Consider the following 26868-nt stretch of genomic DNA (forward strand, 5'->3'; position numbering starts at 1 on the left):
GGAGGGAGGGAAGAGAAAGAGAGAGAGAGCGAAAGGAAACAACTGAACATTCACAAAAATTTTTAAACACTTGGTATTAAAATATATGGCCCTGGCAATACTAAGAGCTTTTATATGCTGTTCATTACTCAACCTATTGCAATCTGTTGGCTTCTATCTTGCAACACACATTGTTTTTTGAAAGAATCCCTTAATCACCCAATTCAATGGGTTCTCATTCTTTTTAAAATTTTATTTTCATTTTTCTTTTTTATTAAGTTATAATTGGCATACACCACATACACATAATTAATATATACAATTTGGTGAGTTTGGACATGTGAATACACTCATGTTACCATCACCACAATCCAGGTAATAAACATATCCATCACCTCCAGAAGTTTTCCTGTGTCCTTTTTTTTGCGTTAAGAACACAATATGATTTACCCTTTTAACAAGATTTTTTTTAAGTCTATAACCCCTTATTGCCAACTATAGGAACTATGTTGTCTAACAGTTATACTATAGTTGTAAAATTGTAACTTTATACTCAATGAACAACTCCTCATATCCCTGTCTCTCATCTTCTGGTACCATTATATTGACCACTTATATACATTTTGCCATTTTTAGATGCCTCATAAGAGAGAAGTTTCTATTTATCTTCCAAGAGATGACCAAGATAATGATATTTCTTTCTTCTAAAATCTCTTTCTTTGATTTTAGTAATAACATAACATCCTCATTCTCCTATATCTGAATATTCTTTTGATGGCTCCCTTTTCTTCTCTAGCCCCCAAATCTGGATATTTCTCAACACATAGCTCTTATACATCTTCTTTTTTATTTTCCATTTTCTCACTTAACTATATTTTCTATTTCTATGGCTATACTTTTTTTTTTTTTTTTGCCTCAATGTGGGTGGTTCCTATATTTCTTTTCATGTCTTAACTCCTCTTCTGGGTTTCAAACCCACATTATCCATGAGTCTGCTGAACAGCTCCACATGGAAGTTCTAATGTCATCTAAAACTTAACACATGCAAAACTGAATTTATCTTTCCATATTTTACTACTCACTTAATGCAGTGTCAATAAAAAAATCTTAAAATGATTTTGGGGGAGAGGGATTGGGAAAGGTATGACTAAGCAATTCTAATGTCAATCTAGTAATCAGATCACTACCAGATATTTAGATATTTTATAAAGCCACAGTTATAAATAATTAGATCAATGTAACATAACAGGAAACCCAAGATGTGTATGTATACATATATGTGTGTATGTATATAATACTTGATAAAAAGCTACAATTAAACTCACTGGGAAAATGCTGGATTATTTAAGAAACAGTGTAAGGGCAACTGGTTAACCATTTGGAAGAATAGAATTAGGGGTTTTCCTCACATATCTTGAAGTAAAATAAATTCTACACCAAATAAATATCAAGTTGTAAAAATGAAACCATGAGAATATAAGATGCAAACATGGGGATATGTTGACATATTCCATTGTGGTAAAATGTAATCATGACACTGAAGTCAGAAACCATAAAGAAAAAGATTGATATATTTGGCAACATAAATATTATAAACAAAAGTTCTGACATCCGTAATCAAATTTAAAAGGCAAAAATTAAACTGAAAAATATGTTGTTAATATTCATTTTTTAAAGATTTTTAAATTTATCTGACAGATAGAGATCACAGGTAGGCAGAGAGAGAGAGAGAGAGAGGGGAGGAAGCAGGTTCCCTGCTGAGCAGAGAGCCCGATGTGGGGCTCGATCCCAGGACCCTGGGACCATGACCTGAGCTGAAGGCAGAGGCTTTAACCCACTGAGCCACCCAGGTGCCCCTGTTGTTAATATTCTGATAAGTAAATTAAACAAAATTGGTCAGTGCAAGATTCTTTTTCTTTCTCTAAGTTGCAAAAAGGCTATATATTGTATGATTCCTTTCATATGGAATATTCAGAAAATACAAGTTTATACTGTCAGAAAGTAGATCTGTGGTTGCCTGGGTTTGGATGTGGAAATGAGGGTTGATTACAAATGGGCTCAAATTTTTTGAAGTGATGAAAATATTCTAAAGTTGGATTTTAGTGATGGTGATAATCCACAACTCTATAAAATTTACTAAAATTTATGGGATTCTACATTGACAATAGGTGAATTTTATGATATGTAAATTAAACCTCAATAAAAGTGTTCATTGAAAAAGTGCATGTTATTATTTCAGTTCTCACTAGGGAAACACTGAGCACTGTTATAAAGATGATCCAGCCTATTTTCCTTAGTTTAGAGATGTGGAGCTAAGGCCCCATGAATTAAATGTTTTGCCTGAAGTCACATAATCATCTAGTGAAAGATCTAGAACTTTCACCCAGGTTGCCTATTACCCTGATGTTAATCATATTATACCATACTTTCTTTTATTACAATACATTGATGATGTTCTAACATAAATTGATTAGAATTCCAATAAAATAAAAATAGTCATGTACTTAATTATAATTATGGATTGTTGCAATAACCAACATTTCTAAATGTGAGAGATCATTATTATGGTAGATAAGTATTGTGATGACTCAATGAGGCTCTTTAGGTGGAGGCATTAAAAATTTAAAAAAAGATTAAAAAACAATGGGTGTTGGTGAGGATAGAGAGCAAAGGGAACTCTTGTACACCATTGGTCTAAATGCAAATTGGCACAGCCATTATGCAAAACAGTATGGGGGTTCCTCAAAAACCTAAAGATACAATGACCATGTGATCCAGTAATCACTCTTCTGGATATATAAACAAAAGAAATACAATTAGTACCTCAAAGAGATATCTGTGCTCTCACATTTCTTGAAATATTATTTATATTACCCAAAATATGGAAGCAACCTAAGAATCTGTTGACAGATGAATGGATAAATTGAGAAATATATATATATGAATTATATATATGAATATATAATATATACATATAAACACATACACACACACACAGGGGAATTTATTCAGTCTTAAATAAAGGAGATCCTGTCATTCTCAATGCATGGATGTACCTGGAGGACATCATGTTAGAGTAAATAAGCCAGGCACAGAACTAAAAATACTGCACAATCTCACTTATACGTGGACTCTTAGAAAGCCAAAGAGAAGCAGAGAACAGAATTACAGTTACCATGGTGGGGAGGTCAGGAAATGGGGGAATTTGGCCAAAGGATACAAATTTGCAATTACATAGGATGGATAAGTCCAGAGATTTAATGTACAGCATGACTATTACAATAAACAATTCAATACTGCATACTAGAAATTTGCTAAGAGAGTAGATTTCAGGTGCTCTCACCATATACATAAATGGTAACTATGTGAGGAATGGAGGTATTAATTAGTTTGACTGTAGTAATCATTTCATTATGTAAGTGTGTATATATAAATATATAATCAAGGGGCGCCTGCGTGGCTCAGTGGGTTAAGCCTCTGCCTTCTGCTCAGGTCATGATCCCAGTGTCCTGGGATCGAGCCCCGCATCAGGCTCTCTGCTCAACAGGGAACTTGCTTCCCCCTCTCTCTGCCTGCCTCTCTGCCTACTTGTGATCTCTTCCTCTCTGTCAAATAAATAAATAAAATCTTTAAACAATATATAGTCAAAATAAATCAATTTCTTTTCAAATGTTAAAACAAAAGTTTTGAAGACTTTAAATGTGGAATGCAATTAGCTGAGAGCAAGTTAAAATCCAACAAATTTACAAAAGCTATTATTAGGAAGTGCAGCATATGAAATACCTTGAGAGCTTCCTTCAGACAAACAGATGGATACTTCATCATTTCTTTCATTATCCTCTCCTACTTCAGGACCAGCTTCCTCTCCTGATGTGAGTGCAGACAAAGAACCAGACTCAGGCTGCTCAGAGAAATCAGCAGGGCCTCCTCTTGGAGGCGGAACTTCAATCCCCATTAAACGATATTTCCTTCTTCGATTCCCAATCCAAGTCTTATAAGAAAAATACAAAATGAATTTTTGTAAACATAGAATCTTTAGGAGTTCTGGCCATTAAAACAACAAATGGATGCTGCATAAAATATTATTAAAACTAAATAGGTACCTAAAATAACAACATTTAATTATTAGTCAGTAAGCAAAAATTTAAGATAATTATGCTTTTACTTTTAAATATAGTATTAGCAGAAAGATGACATTTATCTAAATACTCAGACTTTAAAGCAACATGCAGTCCATTGCAGAACACTATTTTAGACTCCTTTTTCTTTTTTGAGATTGATCATTTTATTAATTTTATATAGTATAATCTATCAAAATGTCCAATATAAATGACTAATAAAAATTTATAAGCAGATGTTTATGCTTATGAAGCAAACAAAATTCAAACAGGATAACCTTTAGAGGAAATTTAACAAATATATTTAATTTTTTGATAAATGATAATTAAATAACAATGTTAACTTTTTAGAAAGTGTTTCTCTTAAATAAATGATTGTCTTTTTTAATTAGTTAAAATATATATAATTTTTATTTTGTTTTGTTTTCAGTAGAAATAACCCACCAAATCTTTCAAACAAAACACAAATTGATTCTTTTCCTAGTGGCACCAGACATATCCCTATAACTACAGTTCATATCCCATATCCAATCTTGCTTCGAAGGTGAAAATATAACTTTATTAACTTTGATTCTTTAATGGTTACTTGGGAATTTCAAATTTCCTTGGATTCAGAACCAATTTCTAAAAAGTTTCATATTAAAATATTTTTAAAGGCACAGAAGTTTCAAAGGTAGATCTCCTTCACTCAGTTTTCTTCTATTTATGTTTTGCATAATTATATCACAATAATTAAAATTAAAACAGGAAATTAATATTGCACAGTATGTATGTACACTTCTATGTTCCTTTACCACATGATTTTTCTCCCTCTTTTATCTATCATTTCCAGCCCTTGGCAACCATTCAACTCTTTTCCACTTCTATAATTGTGTCATTTAGAAAATATTATATACTCCATTTATGGAGTCATACAGCAAGTGATTTTTTTAAAGTTGGCTTTTTTTTATTATGTTCAGTTAGCCACTGTACCGTACATAATTAGTTTTTGATATAGTGTTTAATGATTCATTAGTTAAGTATAACACCCAGTACTCAGCACAGCACGTGCCCTTCTCAATACCCATCACCCTGTTACCCCCTCCCCCCACATTCCTCCCCTCTGAAACCAGCAGAAACAACCTGGGGTCCATAGTCTCTCATGGTTCATCTCCCTCTCTAATTTTGTCCCCTTTGGATTTTCCTCCCTTCCCCTATAAGTCCTCTGAGTTATTGCTTATGTTCCATATATGTGTAAAACCATATGATAATTGTCTTTCTTTGCTTGACTAATTTCACTTTACATAATCCCCTCCAGTTCCATCCATGTGGATGCAAATGGTGGGTATTCATCCTTTCTGATGGTTGATTAATATTCCATTGAGGCAGGCTTTTTTCACTCAGTATAATTTTCTGAAGATTTTTTTCAAGTTGCATTTATCAGCAGTCCATTCCTTTTTATTGTTAAATTGTATTCCCTGATTATTTATGTACTATTTTTTCCATTTATTTGCAATGTTTGTCTAATTATTCATTCATCAAAGGGAACTTGGGTTGTTTTCATGTTGGGGCCCTTAAAGCTTTTATGAAGAGTCAGTCATGAGCAGGTTTTTATGCAGATAAAAGTTTTCATGTCTCTAGAATGCAAATGCTAAAGAAGGCAAATGCTCGGACCTATGGTAATTACACGTTTAGTTTTATTTAAAAAAAAAAAAGCTGTCAAATCATTTCCAGAAAAATAGTACCATTTTACATTTTTACCATCAATGTATAAAAAATCCAGTTTCTTGGCATTCTTGCTAACATCTGGTATTCTCAGTAATTAGAAAATTCGCTGTTCTTATGTGTGCATGCAGTGATAGATCACTGAGTTCTTTGATTTCCCAAAGGCTAGTTATTGAAAAATTTTTTATGTGCTTCCATATACTCTCTTCAGTGAAATATTTCTTCATGAATTTTGAAGCATGAGAGACTGTGGACTCTGAGAAACAAACTGAGGGTTTTGGAAAGGAGGGGGTGGAGGGATGGGTGAGCCTGGTGGTAGGTATTACGGAGGGCACATCTATTGCATGGAGCACTGGGTATGGTGCATAAACAATGAATCTTGGAACACTGAAAAAATTAGATTAAATTTAAAAATAAATAAAATGTGTTTTAAGAGTTCTTTATATATTCTAGATATGAGTTGTTGTCAGATATGTGGTTTTGCAAATATATTCTCCCAGTCTATAGCTTTTACTTTCCTCATCTGGGTCTTTTGCAGAAAAAAAAGGGGGATTTTAATTTTGATGAAGTCCAAGCTATTTCTTATTTTCTTTTATGTATTGTGCTTTTAGTGTCATTTCTAAAAATATTTCACCAAGCCCTAGGTCCTGAAGATTATTCCCTATCTTTTCTTTTAAATTTTTTATAGTTTTTACTTTTTACATTTAAATCTATGATCCATTTTAAATTCATTTTTGTATAAGGTGTGAGATTTAGATCAAAGTTCATTTCTGTTTTCTATAGATATCAAAGTGTTCCAGAAACATTTTTTGAAAAGACTTTGTCCATTGAATTGCTTTTGCATCTTTGTCAAAAATCAACTGAATTGTCCATAGCTATTTCTGGGTTCATTAATCTGTTTCACCGATCTGTATATGTATCTTCCTGCAAATACCACATATTCTTGATTACTGTAGCTATATAAGTCTTGAAATTAGGTAGGTGGATTTCTTCCATTTCATTCTCCCCACCCCCAGAGTAATTTTAATTATAGTAGAATATTTTCTTTCCATATAAATCTTAGAGTTTTCTGGTCTATATCAACCAAAAAATATTGTTGAGACTTTTATAAGAATTATGTTAAACCTGCATATTTGGAGGCATTTCAGCTTTTTTAAAAAATTTTATTTATTTATTTGACAGAGCTATCACAAGCAGGCAGAGAGGCAGGCAGAGAGAGAGGAGGAAGCAGGCTCCCTGCTGAGCAGAGAGTCCGATGCGGGGCTCGATCCCAGGACCCTGAGATCATGACCTGAGCTGAAGGCAGTGGCTTAACCCACTGAGCCACCCAGGCGCCCCTGGAGGCATTTCAGTTTTACTGTGTTGAGACTTCCAATCCATGAGCATAGATGTCTTTCCATTTATTTAAAACTTCTTTGATTTCTTTTATCAATGTTTTGTAATTTTTAGCAAAAAAGCTCTATACATATTTTGTTAGATTTACCTTATTTTTTTCAGTAATTGAAAATAGTATTATATATTTCATTTCAGTTTCAATATGTTCATTTTTACTATGTAAACACACAACTGATTTTTGTATGTTGATCTTGTATCCAGAGACTTTGTTAAATTCACTCATCGGTTATAGGACTGTTTTTGTAGCTTCCTTAGAATTGTCAACATAGGCAATTGTATGTTACTTTTATTTCCCTTTCTTGTTTCATTGCATTAGCTAGAACTTCGGGTATAAATTGAATAAAGGTGGTCAAAGTGGACATCTTGTTTTGTTCTTTATCTCAGGGGGAAATCATTCTGTATTTCACTATTAAGTGTGATGTTAACTGTAGGTTTGGGCACCTGTAGATTTCTTTTTGAGGGGCAATTTAAAAAAATTATTTATTTTTTAATTTCTTTTCAGTGTTCCAGAATCCAATTTCCCCCAACTCCCTTCTGCTCTCCATCGCCCCATGTCCTCCATGTTATTCCTTATGCTCCACAAATAAGCGAAACCATATGATAATTGACTCTCTCTGCTTGAGTTATTTCATTCAGCATAATCTCTTCCAGTCTGTCCATGTTGATACAAAAGTTAGGTATTCATCCTTTCTGATGGATGGAGGCATAAGGATGAATTCAATTTCCTTAATAGTTATAGGGCTAATCAAATAATCTATTTCATATTGGGTAAGTTGTGATAATTTGTACTTTTCCAGGAATTGATCCATCTCGTCTAAGTTCTCAATTTGTCCATATAGATTTGTTTGATATATTTTCTTTTATCCTTTTTCTGTCTGCAAATTCTGTAGAAATATCCCTTGGCTCATTCCTAATATTACTAACTTCTGTCTTCTTTCTTTTTTCTTTGCCATTCTTACTAGATGTTTGTCAATTTCACTGATCTTTTCAACATACTCACTTATTATTTTATTGATTTTCAAATTCTTATTTATTTTTACTTTTTGACCACCTTTACTCATTTCTCCCATCTTCCAACTCCCCCCCTCACCATTGCATCTGGCAAACACCAATCTGTTCTCTATATCTATTAATTTAAAAAAAATAGAATTGGCTTTGGTCAGAGTTCCAAGGTGGCAGTGTAGTAGGGTACTCTGAATTTGCCTCATCCTTGGAATACAACTAGATCAACCTCCAACTATGCTGAACAACCAAGAAGAGGACTGGAGGAGTATGGAAACATTATATACAGTTGTAGTGAAAGAATTTGGCAGAAGTGAGGTTGAGAGCTCTGAATTGGGGAATTGGGATACTGCATGGATGGGAAGGGGAGGAAGCTGAGTTCATGAAGTTAAGTCAGGAAGAGGGAGAAAGTTGGAAAGATTATAGCAGTTTGTGACCAAACAATAAGCCATGGCGAGTGGATCCCTGGGAAGCTCAGGGAAAGATTGCTCCCCTTCCTAAAAGGGTATTTGGAGGAGCATATCTGTGCTCTCTAAAGACAAAGTGACAGCTAAGGAACCTTGAGGGGGGCTCAACAGCAGGGTCAGAGGGGAGCAGAGAGGGGAGAAAACCTCTTAACTTTTTAGTGTGAGCCACATTAGGTTTAAGCTTCTGTGCATGCGCCAAATAGTTGCTTTTTTGGGGACTTACTGAGCAGATCACAGAGACTAGAGTAGAATGTAGATAACCTTGCTTCTATTTTTTGCTGCTGCCACAATAGATTCAAGCCTCTGCAATGGCTTTTCTGGGTCTAAGGGGAGTAGGGGACTGAATCAAGTGCAGATGGCTGATAACATGGCCCCAGCTTTTTGTTGAGTGATACAATAAACTCTAGCCTCTGCACACACACGGGGTGATGGCTTTTCAAGGACAGGATGGTGCTGGCCACACACTGAGCCTCCCAGCCAGGGGACAAGAATGGGCACACACATCATCAGGCCCTTTAAAATTTTAAGGTTTGAATTTCAGCCACTGGCCAGAGATAAAATACAGGAGATCTGTGGCTCTGGTTATACCAATGACCCAGATCCAGACAGGTCAGGAAAGGGAACTGAGGAGGTCCTGGGTCACAGGAGACTGCTTGCTTTTTTAAGAGGGCCTCCTGAGCAGCGGCTGCCAGTTCCACTCCCCAGGGACAAGAGGGAGAGGTGATGCCTTATTCTATCTACCTCTCCCACCCCCCCTCCCTCCTCTCACCCACCAGCAAAGTCGGACTCCAGAGAGAAACACAGTGCCTCTAGTGGAGGCCCAGACACTCCTACACTAAACCCAAACACCCTGACCTGGAAGGAGCATCTTTAAGAGGGCCAGTCAGATTGTGAGCCAGCACAGCAGATCTCTTCCTCAGGAGACCAAGAAAAATCCCCATATCTACCAAGTCTACTTATTAAAGAAAGCTCAAAAACATCAGCTTCCAACTTATCTTCACAAACAAATCAAAGCATAACTACTTAAAGGCCAAAACACTCTCTACTACAAGGAAGTAGGAATTCTGTAGAGAAGGACCGTTAGGAAAGATCAGCCAAAATACAAGAGCAGAGAGTGCATACCATACACCAGAATCACTTTCTGAAGATATTCTTGTTGTTCTTGATACTATTACTGCTGATTCTGCTGGTTTTGTTTGTTTGTTTGTTTGTTTTGTTTCCTTTTTCCCCAAATTATTTTATTTATTTTATTTTAAAAAATTTTTGTTATGTTCACTTAGCCAACATATAGTACATCGTTAGTTTTTGATATAGTGTTCAATGATTCATTATTTGCATATAACACCTAGTGCTCATTACATGTGCCCTTCTTAATAAACATCACCCTGCTACCTCCTCCCCCACCCCCCCCGAAACCCTCAGCTTTCTTTCCCTTTCTTTCCTGACCAAATGACTAGAAGCAGAATTTCAAAAGAAAAGGAACAAGTAGATGTAGTACTTCCTGCCACAGATTTAATCAGTATGGATATAAGTAAGATTTAAGAACTGGAATTCAGAATAACCTTTATAAAGATACAAGATGGGCTTGAAAAAAGCATAAAAGATTCTAGAGAATCCCTTACTGCTACTGATATAAAAGAAAATCTTATCAGGCTGAAAGTAAAAATGCTTTCACTGAGAGGCGAAAAAAAAATGGAGGTCTAACTACTAGGGTAAATGAGGAAGAAGAGTCAGTGATATAGAAGACAAAATGGTGGAGAAAAAGAAAACTGAGGAAAAGAGAGAAAAACAACTATTGGATCAAGAGGGGATGATTTGAGACATCAGTGACACCATAAAGGGCAATAACATTAGAATAATAGGGGTCCCAGAAAATGAGGAAAGACAGAAGGGGCAGAAGTTTTACCTGAACAAATTGTACCTGAGAACATCCCTAATCTTGGAAAGGAAACAAGCATTCAAGTCCAGGAGGCACAGAGAACCCCCCTCAAAATCAATAAAAATAGGTCAACATCGCAGCATATAATAGTGAAGCTTGCAAATTTCAGAGATAAAGAGAAAATCTTGAAAGCAGCTCAAGACACGAGGCTAAGAGCTCTAGTACTATGTTGAACAATAGTGGGAGAGTGGACATCTGTGTCTTCTTCCTTACCTTAGGGGTGAAGTTGTCATTTTTTTCCCCATTGAGGATGATAGTCACTGTGGGTATTTTATATATGGCTTTTATGATTTTGAGAAATGTTCCCTTTATCCCTACATGGTAGAGGGTTTTATCAGGAGAAGATGCTGTATTTTATGAAATGCTTTTTCTGCATCTATTGAGATAAAGAATCTTTAAGAAAATAAAATAAAGTAAGCCAAGTAATCATGAGAGAAGAGAGCAAGAAAAGAAAGGGATGGAGAAAAAGTACAAAAAAACCTTATAAAAATTGAAAAACTGGCAAAATATACATATCTATCAATAATTACTTGGAATTTAATTGGCTAAATGCTCCACTCAAATGACAAACATTGATGGACTAGATTAAAACAAACAAACAAACAAATGCACACCAAGGCCCATCTATATACTTCCTATGAGATAATTATTTCAGACCTAAAAATACATGAAGTTTAAAATTTAAGGGTTGGATAATTATTTATCATGCAAATTCCCATGAAAAGAAAGATCTGGTAGCAATACTTACATATGACAAAATAGACCTTGAAACAAAAAGTTTAAAAAGAGACAAAGATGAACACTATATAATCACTGCTGGCACATTCCAATAGGAGGATAATACAACTGAATATTTATGCACCCAAAATGAGAGTACCCAAATTCTTTGAGCAGTTAATAACAATAATAAGGGACAAATCACTAGTAATACAATAATAGTTTGAGACATTAACATCCCCATAAGATAGATCATTGAACCAGAAAATCAACAAGGAAATGTTGGGTTTGAATGACACATTGCCCTAAATAGACTTAATAGCTATATTCAGATAATTTCATCCTGAAACAGCAGCATACACATGCTTTTTAAGTGCACAGGGAATATTCTTCATAACAGATCATATATCTGGGCACAAAATAAGTCTCAATAAATTCAAAAAGATCAAAACCATTCCGTGGAAATTTTCTGACCATAGCACTTTGAAACTAAAAATCAATCATAAGGAAAAAATCTTGAAGTAGCACAAACACGTGGGAGTTAAATAACATGTTACTAAACAATAAATGGGTCAACCACAAAATCAAAGGGAAAATTAAAAAGCAACATGGAGACAAATGAAAATGAAACACAAAGTTATAAAATCTCTGGGATGCAGCAAATGCTGTTCTAAGAGGGAATTTTATAGCAATACATGCCTACCTCAAGAAGCAAGAAAAATCTAGGGGCGCCTGGGTGGCTCAGTCTGTTAAGTGTCTGCCTTCAGCTCAGGTCATGATCTCAGAGTCCTGAGATTGAGCCCCGCATCAGGCTCCCTGCTCAGCAGGGAGTCTGCTTCTCCCTCCGCCCCTGCCCCAGCTCTTGCTAAATGCTCTTGGCTAAAATTTTTAAAAAAATCTTTAAAAAAAGAAGAAGCAAGAAAAATCTTAAATAAACAACAAAACCTCACATCTAAAGGAGACAGAAAAAATTAACAAACAGAACCCAAATCAACAGAAAGAAGGAAATAATAAAGATAGATCATAAATAAATAAAACATAAGCTAAAACAAGGGAACCAATAACCAAACCAGGAACTGGATATTTGTAAAAATTAACAGAATTGATAAAACTTTAGCCAAACTCATTTAAAAAAACATAGAGTGAGTGTATTTAATCAAACAAAATCAGAAATGGAACAGGAGAACAATTGGTCAATACCACAGAAATACAAAGGATTTTAACAGAATATTATGAAAAATTATATACCAACAAATTGGATAACATAGAAGAAATACATAAATTCCTAGAAACATATAATCTCCCAAAATTGAATCAAGAAGAAACAGAAAATTTAAAAAGACTGATTACCAGCAATGAAATTGATTTAGTAATCAAATAAGTCCGAAAAAAGAAAAGTTCTTAGCCAGAAGGTTTCCCGGGTGAATTCTACCAGACATTTAAAGAATAGTTAATACTTATTATTCTCAAACTATTCCAAAGAATAAAAGAGGAAGAAAAATTTCCAAATTCATTCTATGAGGCCTGCATTACCCTGATATCAAAACCAGATAAAGATTCTACAAAAAAGGGAAATACAGGCCAATGTCTCTGAGTTTAGATGCAAAAAGCCTCAACAAAGTTTTGGTAAATTGAATCCAACAATACCTTAAAAAATCATTTAACACAATTAAGTGGGATTTATTCCCAGGATGCAAGAGTACTTCAGTAATTACAAATCAAATAATGTGATACATTACATCAATAAGAGAAAGGATAAAAATCATATGACAATTTCATTAGATGTGGGAAAAGCATTTGAAAACATAAAACAGCCAAGCATTATATATATATATATATATATATATATATATATATATATACACACATATATATATATTACATTAGATTTAGAGAGAGCATACCTTCATATAATAAAGACCACATATGAAAAATCCACAGCTAAATCATACAAAATGGGGAAAAACTGAGAGCTTTTCTCCTAGGATCAGGAGGAAGACAAGGATATCCACTCTCACCCCCTTTTTTCTCCAACACACTATTTGAAGTCATAACCACAGCAATCAGACAAAAAGAAAAGGAATAAAAACAACTACATTGGTAAGGAAGAAGTAAAAATTTCACTATCTGCAGTGACATAATACTATATATTCAAAGCCCCAAAGAATTCACCAAAAATTACTAGAACTGATAAACACATTTAGTAAGTTTGCAGGATACAAAACTCAATGAACAGAAATGTATTGCACTTCTATACACTAATAATGAAACAACAGAAAGAGAAATTAAGAAAATAATCCCTGTGGAATCCCATTTACAACCACACCAAAGATAATGAAACACCTATGAATAAACTTAACGAAGGAGGTAAAAGATCTATGGTGTGTAAACTATAAAATACTGACGAAAGACATTGGAAATGACACAAACAAATGGAAAGATACCCCATGCTCATTTACTGGAAGAAGAAATATTGCTAAAATGCCCATATTATCACAGGTGCCTGGGTGGCTCAGTTGATTAAGTATCAGTCTCTTGATTTGGGCTCAGGTCATGATCTCAGGGTCATGAGATCAAGCCCTGTGTCAAGCTGCACAATCAGTGAGAAGTCTTTTGAGATTATCTTTCTCCCTCTCCTTCTGCCCCTCCCCCCATGCTCTCTATTTCTATCTAAAATAAATAAATAAATCTTTAAAAAAATGTGTATACTACCCAAAGCACTCTGCAGATTTAATGAATCCCTATGAAAATACCAACAACAGGCTTCATAGAACAAGGAAAAACAATCATAAATCTTGTATGGAAACATGACACTGAATAGCAAAACTATTCAAAAAAGAAAGACAAAGTTGGGGCACCTGGGTGGCTCAGTGGGTTCAGCCTCTGCCTTCAGCTCAGGTCATGATCTCAAGGTCCTGGGAATGAGTCCCACATTGGGCTGTCTGCTTGGCGGGGATCCTGCTTCCCTTCTCTGCCTGTCTCTCTGCCTACCTGTGATTTCTCTCTGTCTCTCTGTCAAATAAATAAAAATCTTAAAAAAAAATAAAAAATAAAAAAAGTTTAAGAAAGACAAAGTTGCAAGGGTCACAATTCCATATTTCAAGTTATATCATAAAGCTGTAGTAATCAATAAAATATGGTACTGGAACAAAGACAAACACATAGATCAACAGAATAGGCTAGGTGATCACCAAGACAGCATGGCTCTGGCATAAAAACAGACACATAGAGCAGTGGAACAGAGGAGAGAGCCCAGATATGGGCTCTCAACTCTATGGTCAATTAATCTTCGACAAAACAGGAAAAAATATACAGTGGAAAAAAGACAGTCTCTTCAATAAATGGTGCTGGGAAAACTGGACAGCTATATGCAGAAGAATGAAACTCGACCATTCTCTTACACCGTACACAAAGATAAGCTCAAAATGGATAAAAGACCTCAACGTGAGACAGGAATCCATCAGAATCCTAGAGGAGAAAACAGACAGTAATCTCTTCGATATCAGCCACAGCAACTTCTTTCAAGATATGTCTCCAAAGGCAAAGGAAACAAAAGTGAAAATGAACGTTTGGGACTTCATCAAAATCAAAAGCTTCTGCACAGCAAAGGAAACAGTCAAGAAAACAAAGAGGCAACCCACAGAATGGGAGAAGATATTTGCAAATGACAGTACAGACAAAAGGTTGATATCCAGGATCTATAAAGAACTCCTGAAACTCAACACACAGAAAAGAGACAATCATATCAAAAAATGGGCAGAAGATATGAACAGACACTTCTCCAATGAAGACATACAAATGGCTATCAGACACATGAAAAAATGTTCATCATCACTAGCCATCAAGGAGATTCAAATTAAAACTACATTGAGATATCACCTTACACCAGTTAGAATGGCCAAAATTAGCAAGACAGGAAACAACATGTGTTGGAGAGGATGTGGAGAAAGGGGAACCCTCTTACACTGTTGGTGGGAATGCAAGTTGGTGCAGCCTCTTTGGAGAACAGTGTGGAGATTCCTCAAGAAATTAAAAATAGAACTTCCCTATGACCCTGCCATTGCACTCCTGGGTATTTACCCCAAAGATACAGATGTCGTGAAAAGAAGGGCCTTCTGTATCCCAATGTTTATAGCAGCAATGGCCACGGTCGCCAAACTGTGGGAAAAAAACCAAGATGCCCTTCAATGGAGGAATGGATAAGGAAGATGTGGTCCATATACACTATGGAGTATTATGCCTCCATCAGAAAGAATGAATACCCAACTTTTGTAGCAACATGGACGGGACTGAAAGAGATTATGCTGAGTGAAATAAGTCAAGCAGAGAGAGTCAATTATCATATAGTTTCACTTATTTGTGGAGCATAACAAAAAGCATGGAGGACATGGGGAGTTAGAGAGAAGGGGGTTGGTGTAAATTGGAAGTGGAGGTGAATCATGACAGACTATGGACTCTGAAAAACAATCTGAGGGGTTTGAAGTGGCAGGGGGGGTGGGAGGTCGGGATACCAGGTGGTGGGTATTATAGAGGGCACGGATTGCATGGAGCACTGGGTGTGGTGAAAAAATAATGATACTGTTATTCTGAAAATAAATAAATGAAAAAAATAAAACTGCCCTACAATCCAGTAATTGCATTACTGGATATTTACCCAAAGAATACAAAAATAATAATTAGAAAGGATATATGCACTCCTACTTTTTTTGCAGTATTATTTACAATAGCCAAACTGGAAGCAGCCCAAGTGTTCATTACTAGATGAATGGATCAATAAAATGTGTATATACATATTCTTTCATTTATTCTTCTCGAAAATGGAATTGGGAGGGAGACAAACCATAAGTGACTCTTAATCTCACAAAACAAACTGAGGGTTGCTGGGGGGAGGGGGTTTGGGAGAAGGGGGTGGGATTACGGACATTGGGGAGGGTATGTGCTTTGGTGAGTGCTGTGAAGTGTGTAAACCTGGTGATTCACAGACCTGTACCCCTGGGGATAAAAATATATGTTTATAAAAAATAAAAAATTATATAAAAAATGTGTATATACATATAGATGGAATGTTATTCAGCTGTTAAAAAAGAGTGAAATCTTGGGGCGCCTGGGTGGCTCAGTGGGTTAAGCTGCTGCCTTTGGCTCAGGTCATGATCTCAGGGTCCTGGGATCAAGTCCCATATTGGGCTTTCTGCTCAGCAGGGAGCCTACTTCCCTCTCTCTCTCTGCCTATCTCTCCATCTACTTGTGATTTCTCTCTGTCAAATAAATACATAAAATCTTAAAAAAAAAGGAGTGAAATCTTGCCATTTGTCATAGCATGGATGGAGGTGAAGAGCATGATGCTTAAGTGAAATACATCAGGAAAAGACAAATAACATATGATCAGTCATACATGAAATTTAAGAAATAAACAAAAAAGGAACAAAGGGGAAAAGAGAGAGAGACAAACCAAGAAACAGACCCTTAAATATAGAGAAAAAACCGATGGTTACCAGAAGGGTGGTAGTTGTGCAGATCAGTGAAGTAGTTGATGGGGATGATGAAGTACACTTACCATGAGCACTGAGTAATGTATACAATCATTGAATCACTAAATTGTACACCTGAAACTAATCTAACATTGTAAATTTACTTCACTTTAATTAAAATTAAAATTTAAATAACTTAAAAAAAGAAAAGATAATCAACATCACCAAGCAACAGGAAAATAAAAATCAAAACCACAGTGAGATATCACCACACACCAGCAAGAATGGATATTATCAAAAATTCAAGCAATAACAAGTGTTACTGAGGATGAGGGGAAAAAGGCAACCTTGGTGTTCTGTTGGTGAGAATGTAAATTGGTGCAACAACTATGGAAAATAATATAGAGTTTCCTCAATAACTTAAAAATTTGAAATACCATGTGATCAAGAATTCTACAACAGGATATATACACAAAGAAAACGAAAACACTAATTTGAAAAGATATATGCATTCCTTTGTATATTAGAGTATTATTTACAAATGCTAATGTATGAACGTTTAAAGTAGTGTGTAATGTGTGTGTGTGTGTGTGTGTGTGTGTGTAAAGAATGTCTTGCCAGTTGAGACAACATGGATAGACCTACATGGCATTTTTCTAAGTGAAATAAATCCCACAGGGAAAAGTAAACATGTGATTACACTTATATGTGGAATTTAAGAAACAAATAAAAAAACCCCAAACTAAGAAAGATTGGATAAAAAAAACCAAAAAGACTCATTTTATTTTATTTTTTTAACTTTAAAAAAATTTTTTTAATTTTTTAATTTTTTTATAAACATGTAATGTATTATTATCCCCAGTGGTACAGGTCTGTGAATAGCCAGGTTTACACACTTCACGGCACTCACCATAGAACATACCTTCTCTGATGTCCATAACCCCACCACCCTCTCCCGACCCCCTTTCCCCCAGGAACCCTCAGTTTGTTTTGTGAGATTAAGGGTCTCTTATGGTTTGTCTCCCTCTTGATCCACCTTGTTTCATTTATTCTTTTTCTACCCCCCAAACACCCCATATTGCATCTCTACTTCCTCATATCAGGGAGATCATATGATAGTTGTCTTTCTCTGATTGACTTATTTCACTAAGCATAATATCCTCTAGTTCCATCCACATCATCGCAAATGGCAAGATTTAATTTCTTTTGATGACTGCATAGTATTCCATTGTATATATATACCACTTCTTCTTTATCCATTCATCTGTTGATGGACATCTAGGTTCTTTCCATAGTTTGGCTATTGTGGACATTGCTGCTATAAACATTCGGGTGCACATGACCCTTCGGATCACTACGTTTGTAGCTTTAGGGTAAATACCCAGTAGTGTAATTGCTGGGTCATAGGGTAGCTCTATTTTCAACTTTTTGAGGAACCTCCATGCTGTTTTCCAGCGTGGTTGCACCAGCTTACATACCCACCAACAGTGTAGGAGAGTTCTCCTTTCTCCGCATCCTTGCCAGCATCTGTCATTTCCTGACTTGTTAATTTAAGCCATTCTTACTGGTGTGAGGTGGTAGTTCACTGTGGTTTTGATTTGTATCTCCTGATGCCCAGTGATGTGGAACACTTTTTCATGTGTCTGTTGGCCATCTGGATGTCTTCTTTGCAGAAATGTCTGTTCATGTCCTCTGCCCATTTCTTGATTGGATTATTTATTCTTTGGGTTTGACTTTGATCAGTTCTTTATAGATTTTGGATACTAGCCCTTTATCTGATATGTCCTTTGCAAACATCCTCTCCCATTCTGTCAGTTGTCTTTTGGTTTTGTGAACTTTTTCCTTCGCTGTGCAAAAGCTTTTGATCTTGATGAAATCCCAATAGTTCCTTTTTGCCCTTGCTTCCTTTGCCTATGGCGATGTTCCTAGGAAGAAGTTGCTGCAGCTGAGGCCGAAGAGGTTGCTGCCTGTGTTCTCCTCAAGGATTTTGATGGATTCCTTTCTCACATTGAGGTCCTTCATCCATTTTGAGTCTATTTTCATGTGTGGTGTAAGGAAATGGTTAAATTTCATTTTTCTGCATGTGGCTGTCCAATTTTCCCAACACCATTTGTTGAAGAGGCTGTCTTTTTTCTGTTGGGCATTCTTTCCTGCTTGGTTGAAGATTAGTTGACCATAGAGTTGAGGGTCTATTTCTGGGCTCTTTATTTTGTTCCATTGATCTATGTGTCTGTTTTTGTGCCAATACCATACTGTCTTGATGATGACAGCTTTGTAATAGTGCTTGAAGTCTGGAATTGTGATGCCACCCACTTTGGCTTTCTTCTTCAATATCCTTTGGCTATTTGAGGTCTTTTCTGGTTCCATATAAATTTTAGGATTATTTGTTCTATTTCTTTGAAAAAAATGGATGGGATTTTGATAGGAATTGCATTAAATGTGTAGACTGCATTAGGCAGCATAGACATAAACTACCACAGCTGAACCAGGAAGAAATAGAAAACTTGAACAGACCCATAGCCAGTAAGGAGATTGAAACAGTCATCAAAAATCTCCAACCACACAAAAGCCCATGGACAGACGGCTTTCCAGGGGAATTCTACCAAACATTTAAAGAAGAATCTGTACCCCAATGTTTATAGCAGCGATGGCTACGGTCGCCAAACTGTGGAAAGAACCAAGATGCCCTTCAACGGACGAGTGGATAAGGAAGATGTGGTCCATATACACTATGGAGTATTATGCCTCCATCAGAAAGGATGAATACCCAACTTTTGTAGCAACATGGACAGGACTGGAAGAGATTATGCTGAGTGAAATAAGTCAAGCAGAGAGAGTCAATTATCATATAGTTTCACTTATTTGTGGAGCATAACAAAAAGCATGAAGGACATGGGGAGATAGAGAGAAGGGAGTTGGGGGAAATTGGAAGGGGAGGTGAACCATGAGAGACTATGGACTCTGAAAAACAATCTGAGGGGTTTGAAGTGGCGGGGGTGTGGGAGGTTGGGGTACCAGGTGGTGGGTATTATAGAGGGCACAGATTGCATGGAGCACTGGGTGTGGTGAAAAAATAATGAATACCGTTATGCTAAAAATAAATAAATAAAATAAATAAATAAAATAAATTAAAAAAATAAAATAAAATAAATAAAAAAAGAAGAATTAATTCCTATTCTCCTGAAACTCTTCCAAAAAATAGAAATGGAGGGAAAACTTCCAAACTTATTTTATGAGGCCAGCATCACCTTGATCCCAAAACCAGACAAGAATCCCATCAAAAAAGAGAATTACAGACCAATATCCTTGATGAACACAGAGACGAAAATTCTCACCAAAATACTAGCCAATAGGATCCGACAGTACATATAAAGATTTATTCACCCATGACAAAGTGGGATTTATTCCAGGGCTACAAGATTGGTTCAACATCCGCAAATCAATCAATGTGATACAATACATTAATAAAAGAAAGAACAAGAATCATATGATACTCTCTATAGATGTTGAAAAAGCATTTGACAAAGTACAGCATCCCTTCCTGATCAAAACTCTTCAAAGTGTAGGCATAGAGGGCACATACCTCAATATCATCAAAGCCATCTATGAAAAACCCACTGCAAATATCATTCTCAATGGAGAAAACCTGAAAGCTTTTCCACTAAGGTCAGGAACACGGCAGGGATGTCGTTTATCACCACTGCTATTCAACAAAGTACTAGAAGTCCTAGCCTCAGCAATTAGACAACAAAAAGAAATTAAAGGCATCCAAATCAGCAAAGAAGTCAAACTATCACTCTTTGCAGATGATATGATACTATATGTGGAATGCCCAAACGATTCCACTCCAAAACTGCTAGAACTTGTACAGGAATTCAGTAAAGTGTCAGGATATAAAATCAATGCAGAGATCAGTTGCATTTCTTTACACCAACAACAGGAGAAAAGAAAGAGAAAATTCTTTTACTTTTTAAAACATCTTGTTTTTTTATTTTTTCATGTTCCAAGATTCATTGTTTATGCACCACACCCACTTCTCCATGCAATATGTGCCCTCCTTAATATCCACTACCAGGCTCACCTAATCCCCAACCCCGTGCCCTCCAAAACCCTCTGTTTGTTTCGCAGAGTCCACAGTCTCTCATGTTTCATCTCCCCCTCAGGTTTCCCCCAATTCACTTTTCCCTCTCCTAATGTCGTCCATGTTATTCCTTACATTCTACAAGTAAGTGAAACTATATGATAATTGACTTTCTCTTTGACTTATTTCACTCAGCATAATCCCCTTCAGTCCCATCCATGTTGATGCAAAAGTTGGATATGCATCCTTTCTGATGGCTGAGTAATATCCCATTGTATATATGGACCACATCTTCTTTATCCATTCATCTGTTGAAGGGCATTTTGGCTCTTTCCATAGTTTGGCAATTGTGGCCATTGCTGCTATGAACATTGGGGTACATATGGCCCTTCTTTTCACTATATCATCTATCAGATATTTAAAGAAGACTTAATACCTATTCTTCTCAAACTTCTGAAAAATAGAAATGGACAGAAAACTTCCAAACTCATTCTACGAAGCCAGCATTACTTTGATTCCAAAAGATCTCACTAAAAAGGAGAATCACAGGCCAACATCCCTGATGAACATGGTTGCAAAAATTTTCAACAAGATACTAGGAAATTGAATCCAACAGTACATTTAAAGAATTATTCACCACAATCAAGTGGGATTTATTCCTGGGCTACAAGGTTCATTCAATATTCACAAATCAATCAATATGATACACCATATTAATAAAAGAAAGGATAAGAACCATATGTTCTTCTCTTTAGATTCAGGAAAAGCATTTGACAAAATACAGTATCCACTCTCATAATGTCCCTCAGCACAGCACAACATACTTCAACATCATAAAGGTTATGTGTGAAAGACCCACGGCTAATGTCAATTTCATTAGGCAAAAACTGAGAGATTTTCCTTTATGGTCAAGAATAAGACAGGGATGTCCACTCTCACCATTGTTACTTAACATAGAACTGGAAGCTCTAGCCTTAGCAATTAGACAACAAAATGAAACTAAAGGCATTAAATCTGCAAGGAAAAAGTCAAATAAATGCTCAATATTCACAGATGACATGATATGCTATGGAGAAAACCCAAAAGACACCACCAAAAAATTATAAGAACAGAAATATGAATTCAGGAAAATGAATAGGATATAAACAGGATATAAAACAGGATATAAAATCAAGGTCAGAAATCAGTTGCACTATCATACACCAGTAATGAAGCAACTGGAAGAGAAATCAAAGAATCAATCCCATTTACAGTTGCACCAAAAACCATAAGATACCAGGAATAAACCTAACTAAAGAGATAAATTATCTTTCTTCTGAAAAGTGTAGAACACTAATGAAAGTAATTGAAGAGGACACAAAGAAATAGAATGATAGTCTATGCTCATGGAATGGGAGAACAAATATTGTTGAAATTTCTATACTATTCAAAGCAATTCATGTATTTAAACCAATCATCTCCAGGATTTTTCACAGAGATAGAACAAACAATCCTCAAATTTGTGTGGACCCACAAAAGACCCCAAATATCCAAAGCAATGTTGAAAAAGAAAAGCAAAGTTGAAGGCATCACAATTCTGGACTTCAAGCTATATTACAAAGCTGTAGTCACCAACACAGTAGGCTACTGGAACAAAAACAGATATATAGATCAGTGGAACAGAATAGACACCCCAGAAATGGACCCATGACTATACGATTAACTAATCTTTGTCAATGTACAAAAAACTATCCAATGTAAAAAAGACAATCTCTTCAACAAATAGTGTTGAGAAAACTGGACAGCAACATGCAAAAGAATGAAACTGGACCTCATTCTTATACCATACACAGAAATAAATTCAAAATGGATGAAAAACCTAATTGTGAAACAGGAAATAATCAAAATCCTGGAGGAAAACACTGAAAGTAACCTCTTTGACCTTGGCCACAACAACTTCTTGCTAAACACATCTCTGGAGGCAAGGGAAACAAAAACAAAAATGAAATATTGGGACTTCATCCAGATTAAAAAACAACAACAACAACAACCTTCTGAGGAATGAAGGAAACAATCACAAAAACTAAGAGACGACCTAAGGAATGGGAGAAGATATTAGCAAATGACATAACTGATAGCATCCCAAATCTGTAAAGAACTTTCAAACTCAACAACCTCAAAAATAAATAATCCAGTTAAGAAATGGGCAGAAGACATGAATAGATATTTTTCCAAAGAAGACATCTAGATGGCTAACACATGAAAACACATGAAAAGATGTTCAACATCAGTCATCATCAGGGAAATACAAATCATAACTATGATGAGATACTACCACACAACCTGTCAGAATAGTTAAAATTAATAACATAAGAAACAACAGCTGTTAGCAAGGATGTGACAAAGGGGAACACTTTCACACTGTTGAAGGGAATACAAACTTGTGCAGTGTCTCTGGAAAATGGGGGGTCCTCAAAAAGTTAAAAGTCGAACTATCTTTTGATCCAGCAACTATACTACTAGGAATTTACCCATTTGATACAACAAATCTCTTTGACTCTATGAAGTCAAAGAGACACATGGATTCTGGTGTTTATAGCGGTATTATCAACAATAGCCATAGTATGGATAGAGCCCAATTCTCCAAAGACTGATGAATAAAAAAGATGTGGTAAATAAGACAAAATCAGAGAGAGAGAGAGAGAGACAAACCATAAGAAACCCTTAACTATAGGGAACAAACTGAAGGTAGCTGGAGGAGGTGGGTAAGAAGATGGGGTGACTGGGTGATGGGCATTAAAGAGGACACTTGATGTAATCAGCACTGGGTGTTATATGCAAGTGATGAATTACAAAACTCTACCTCTGAAACTGAAAACAAAACAAAACAAAAAGATGATGTGGGGTGTGTGTGTGTGTATATATATACACACACACACATACACACACACTGGAATATTACTCAGCCATGGAAAGGAATGAAATTTTGTCATTTGCAATGACATGGATGGAGCTAGAGAGTATTATACATAAAATAAGTCAGGTAGTGAAAGAAAATACCATATGGTTTCTCTCATACATAGAATTTATGAAACAAAATAGATGAACATAGGGAAAGGGGAAAAATAAAGAGTGAGAGAAGGAAACCATAAGAGACTCTTAACAATGGAGAACAAACTGAGGGTTGACAGAGAGAGGTGGATGGGGGATGGGCTAAATGGGTAATGGGTACTAATAGGACACTTGTTTTTTGTTTGTTTGTTTTGTGTGTGTGTTTTAAGATTTTATTTATTTATTTGACAGACACAGATCACAAGTAGGCAGAGAGGCAGGCACAGAAAAAGAGGGGGAAGCAGGCTACCTGTTGAGCAGAGAGTCTGATGCAGGACTCAATCCCAGGACCTGAGCTGAAGGCAGAGGCTTTAACCCACTGAGCCATCCAGGTGCCCCTTGGAGGGCACTTGTTGAGATGAACACTGGGCGTTATATGTAAGTGAGAAATCACTAAATTCTACACATGAAATGAATTTTACCATGTATGTTAACTAGAATTTAAATTAAACTTGAAATTAAAAATGTAAAGAGTCAATTTTACTTCAGTAATAAGTTTGTAGAAAAAAGTAACAAAATATAAAATAAAATTTATGTGTATTATATATAACATATAGGTGTTATATATATATATATAGGTGTGTGTGTGTGTGTGTGTGTGTGTGTAATCAATCACTACACTTATGTGGGTGATCACTGAGGAATGTATAGAATTATAAGTTAATATGTTGTACACCTAAAGCTGATATAACATTGTAAGCCAATTTTACTTCAAGAACAAATTATTTATTTTTCCATTCACTTGCCACATACTTTTGTCAAAGATAAGTTGACTATATTTTTGTACATCTACTTCTAGTCTCCCCATTCTTCTCTACCACTTATTTTTTTATACTTTTGCCAATACCACATTGTGTTGATTGGTGTAGCTTATGCTAAGTTTTGAAGTTTGGCAGTGTCAGTCTTCTGACTTTTCTCTTTTGATATTTCATTGGCTATTCTATATTGTTGCTATTTTATATAAACTTTGAATCAGTTTGTCAATATCCACAAAATAACTTGAGGGATTATTATTGTGTTTCCATTAAATTTATAGATCAAGTTGTGAAGAAGTGACATACTAACAATACTGAGTCAATCTATGTACATAGAAAACCTCTCAATTTACTTAAGTATTTCATTTCTTCAGAGTTTTGTAGATTTCCTCTTATAGTCCTTGTACCTATTTTGTTAAAGTTATGTTTAATTATTTTATTTTTGGGGTTATTTTAAAATTTTTATTCAAATCCCAGTTTACATAGAGTGTAATATTAGTTACAGGTGTACAATATAATGATTCAATACTCCCATACAATACCCAGTGCTCATTACAAGTGCATTCCTTAATCTCTATCACCTAGTTAACTCATCCCCCAACCCGCCTCCCTTCTGGCAACAATGGGTTTATTCTCTATAGTTAAGAGTTCATTTCTTGGTTTCTTTCTCTCTCTCTCCTCATTTGTTTTGCTTCTTAAATTCCACATATTAGTGAAATCATATAGTATTTGTCTTTCTTTTTTTTTTTTTAAGATTTTATTTATTTGACAGAGAGAGATCACAAGTAGGCAGAGGCAGGCAGAGAGAGAGGAAGTGAAGCAGGCTCCCCACCAAGGAAAGAGCCCGATGTGGGACTCGATCCCAGGACCCTGGGATCATGACCCGAGCCGAAAGCAGAGGCTTTAACCCACTGAGCCACCCAGGCGCCCTGTCTTTCTTTTTTTAAAAATTTATTTATTTGACAAAGATCACAAGTAGGCAGAGAGGCAGGCAGAGAGAGAGGAGGAAGCAGTTTCCCCACTGAGCAGAGAGGCTGATGCGGGGCTCAATCCCAGGACCCCAGGATCACGACCCAAGCTGAAGGCAGAGGCTTTAACTCACTGAGCCACCCAGGTGCCCCGTATTTGTCTTTCTTTGACTGACTTCTCTCACTTAGCATAATACTCTCTAGCTCTATCTGTGTTGTTGGAAATGGCAAGTTTCACTCTTTTTTATGGCTGAGTAATATTCTTTTGTGTCTTTTTAAATTCAATTTTTACCTTAAATTCTAATTAGTTAACACATATGGTTAATTTGGTTTCAGGTGTAAAATTTAGTGATTCATCACTTACATATAAACCCCAGTTCTCATCCCAAGTGCCCTCCTTAATAGCTATCACCCATTTAGCCCATCCTCCCCACCCATCTCCCTCCATCAACCCTGTTTTTTCTCTATCCTTAAAAGTCTCTTATGGTTTGCTTCCCTCTCTCTTTTTTCCCTTCCCCTATGCTTATCTATTTTTTTCTGAAGTTCCACATATGAGTGAAATCATATGGTATTTGTCTTTCTCTGATTCACTGATATCACTTAGCATAATACTCTCTAGCTCCATCCAAGTCATTGCCAAAGGCAAGAGTTCATTCCATTCCTTTTGATGGCTAAGTAATATATATATATGGAAGATATATATATATATATATATATATATATATATATATTATATATATATCTTTCTTTTACACTCATTAGTCGTTGAACTCTTGGGCTCTCGCTGTAATTTGGCTATTGTAGATAATGCTTCTATAAACTTTGTGGTGCATGTATCCCTTCGGTGTACTAATGTAAATTGTACTTTTTTCAGTTCCATTGAGTTTTGCTCACAACTTTAATATTTCCTTCCTCCTGTTTGCTTTGTGTTTATCTTGGTCCCTTTTGTGGTTTTTTGAGATGGAGTGCTTAGATTATTGATTTGAGATTTTTCTTTTTGCTAATGTATAACTCAGTGTTATAAATTTCACTCTCAGCACTACTTTAGCTGCATCCCACGAATTTTAATATGTAGTATCCTTTATGTTCATCCTGTGGAGCATCTTTTTACCTTTGCTATTCTCTTACACTGTTCCTTTATACAGATTCAAGTCTTTGAGCTACATCATTTTATTTCTTTCTGAA

General features: G+C 35.7%; 1 protein-coding gene across 1 annotated transcript in view; it reads right to left on the reverse strand.

The window, feature by feature from the left end:
• The window catches only part of HDX (highly divergent homeobox), a 246624-nt gene that overhangs the window by 29755 nt on the left and 190001 nt on the right, over positions 1–26868 (reverse strand). The window contains exon 6 of the mRNA XM_059157804.1: positions 3763–3970. Coding sequence (XP_059013787.1) covers positions 3763–3970 — 208 coding nt within the window. The remainder of the gene's footprint in view (positions 1–3762; positions 3971–26868) is intronic.

The sequence above is a fragment of the Mustela lutreola genome, chromosome X (genome assembly GCF_030435805.1).
Source record: "Mustela lutreola isolate mMusLut2 chromosome X, mMusLut2.pri, whole genome shotgun sequence".
Lineage (NCBI taxonomy): Eukaryota > Metazoa > Chordata > Mammalia > Carnivora > Mustelidae > Mustela > Mustela lutreola.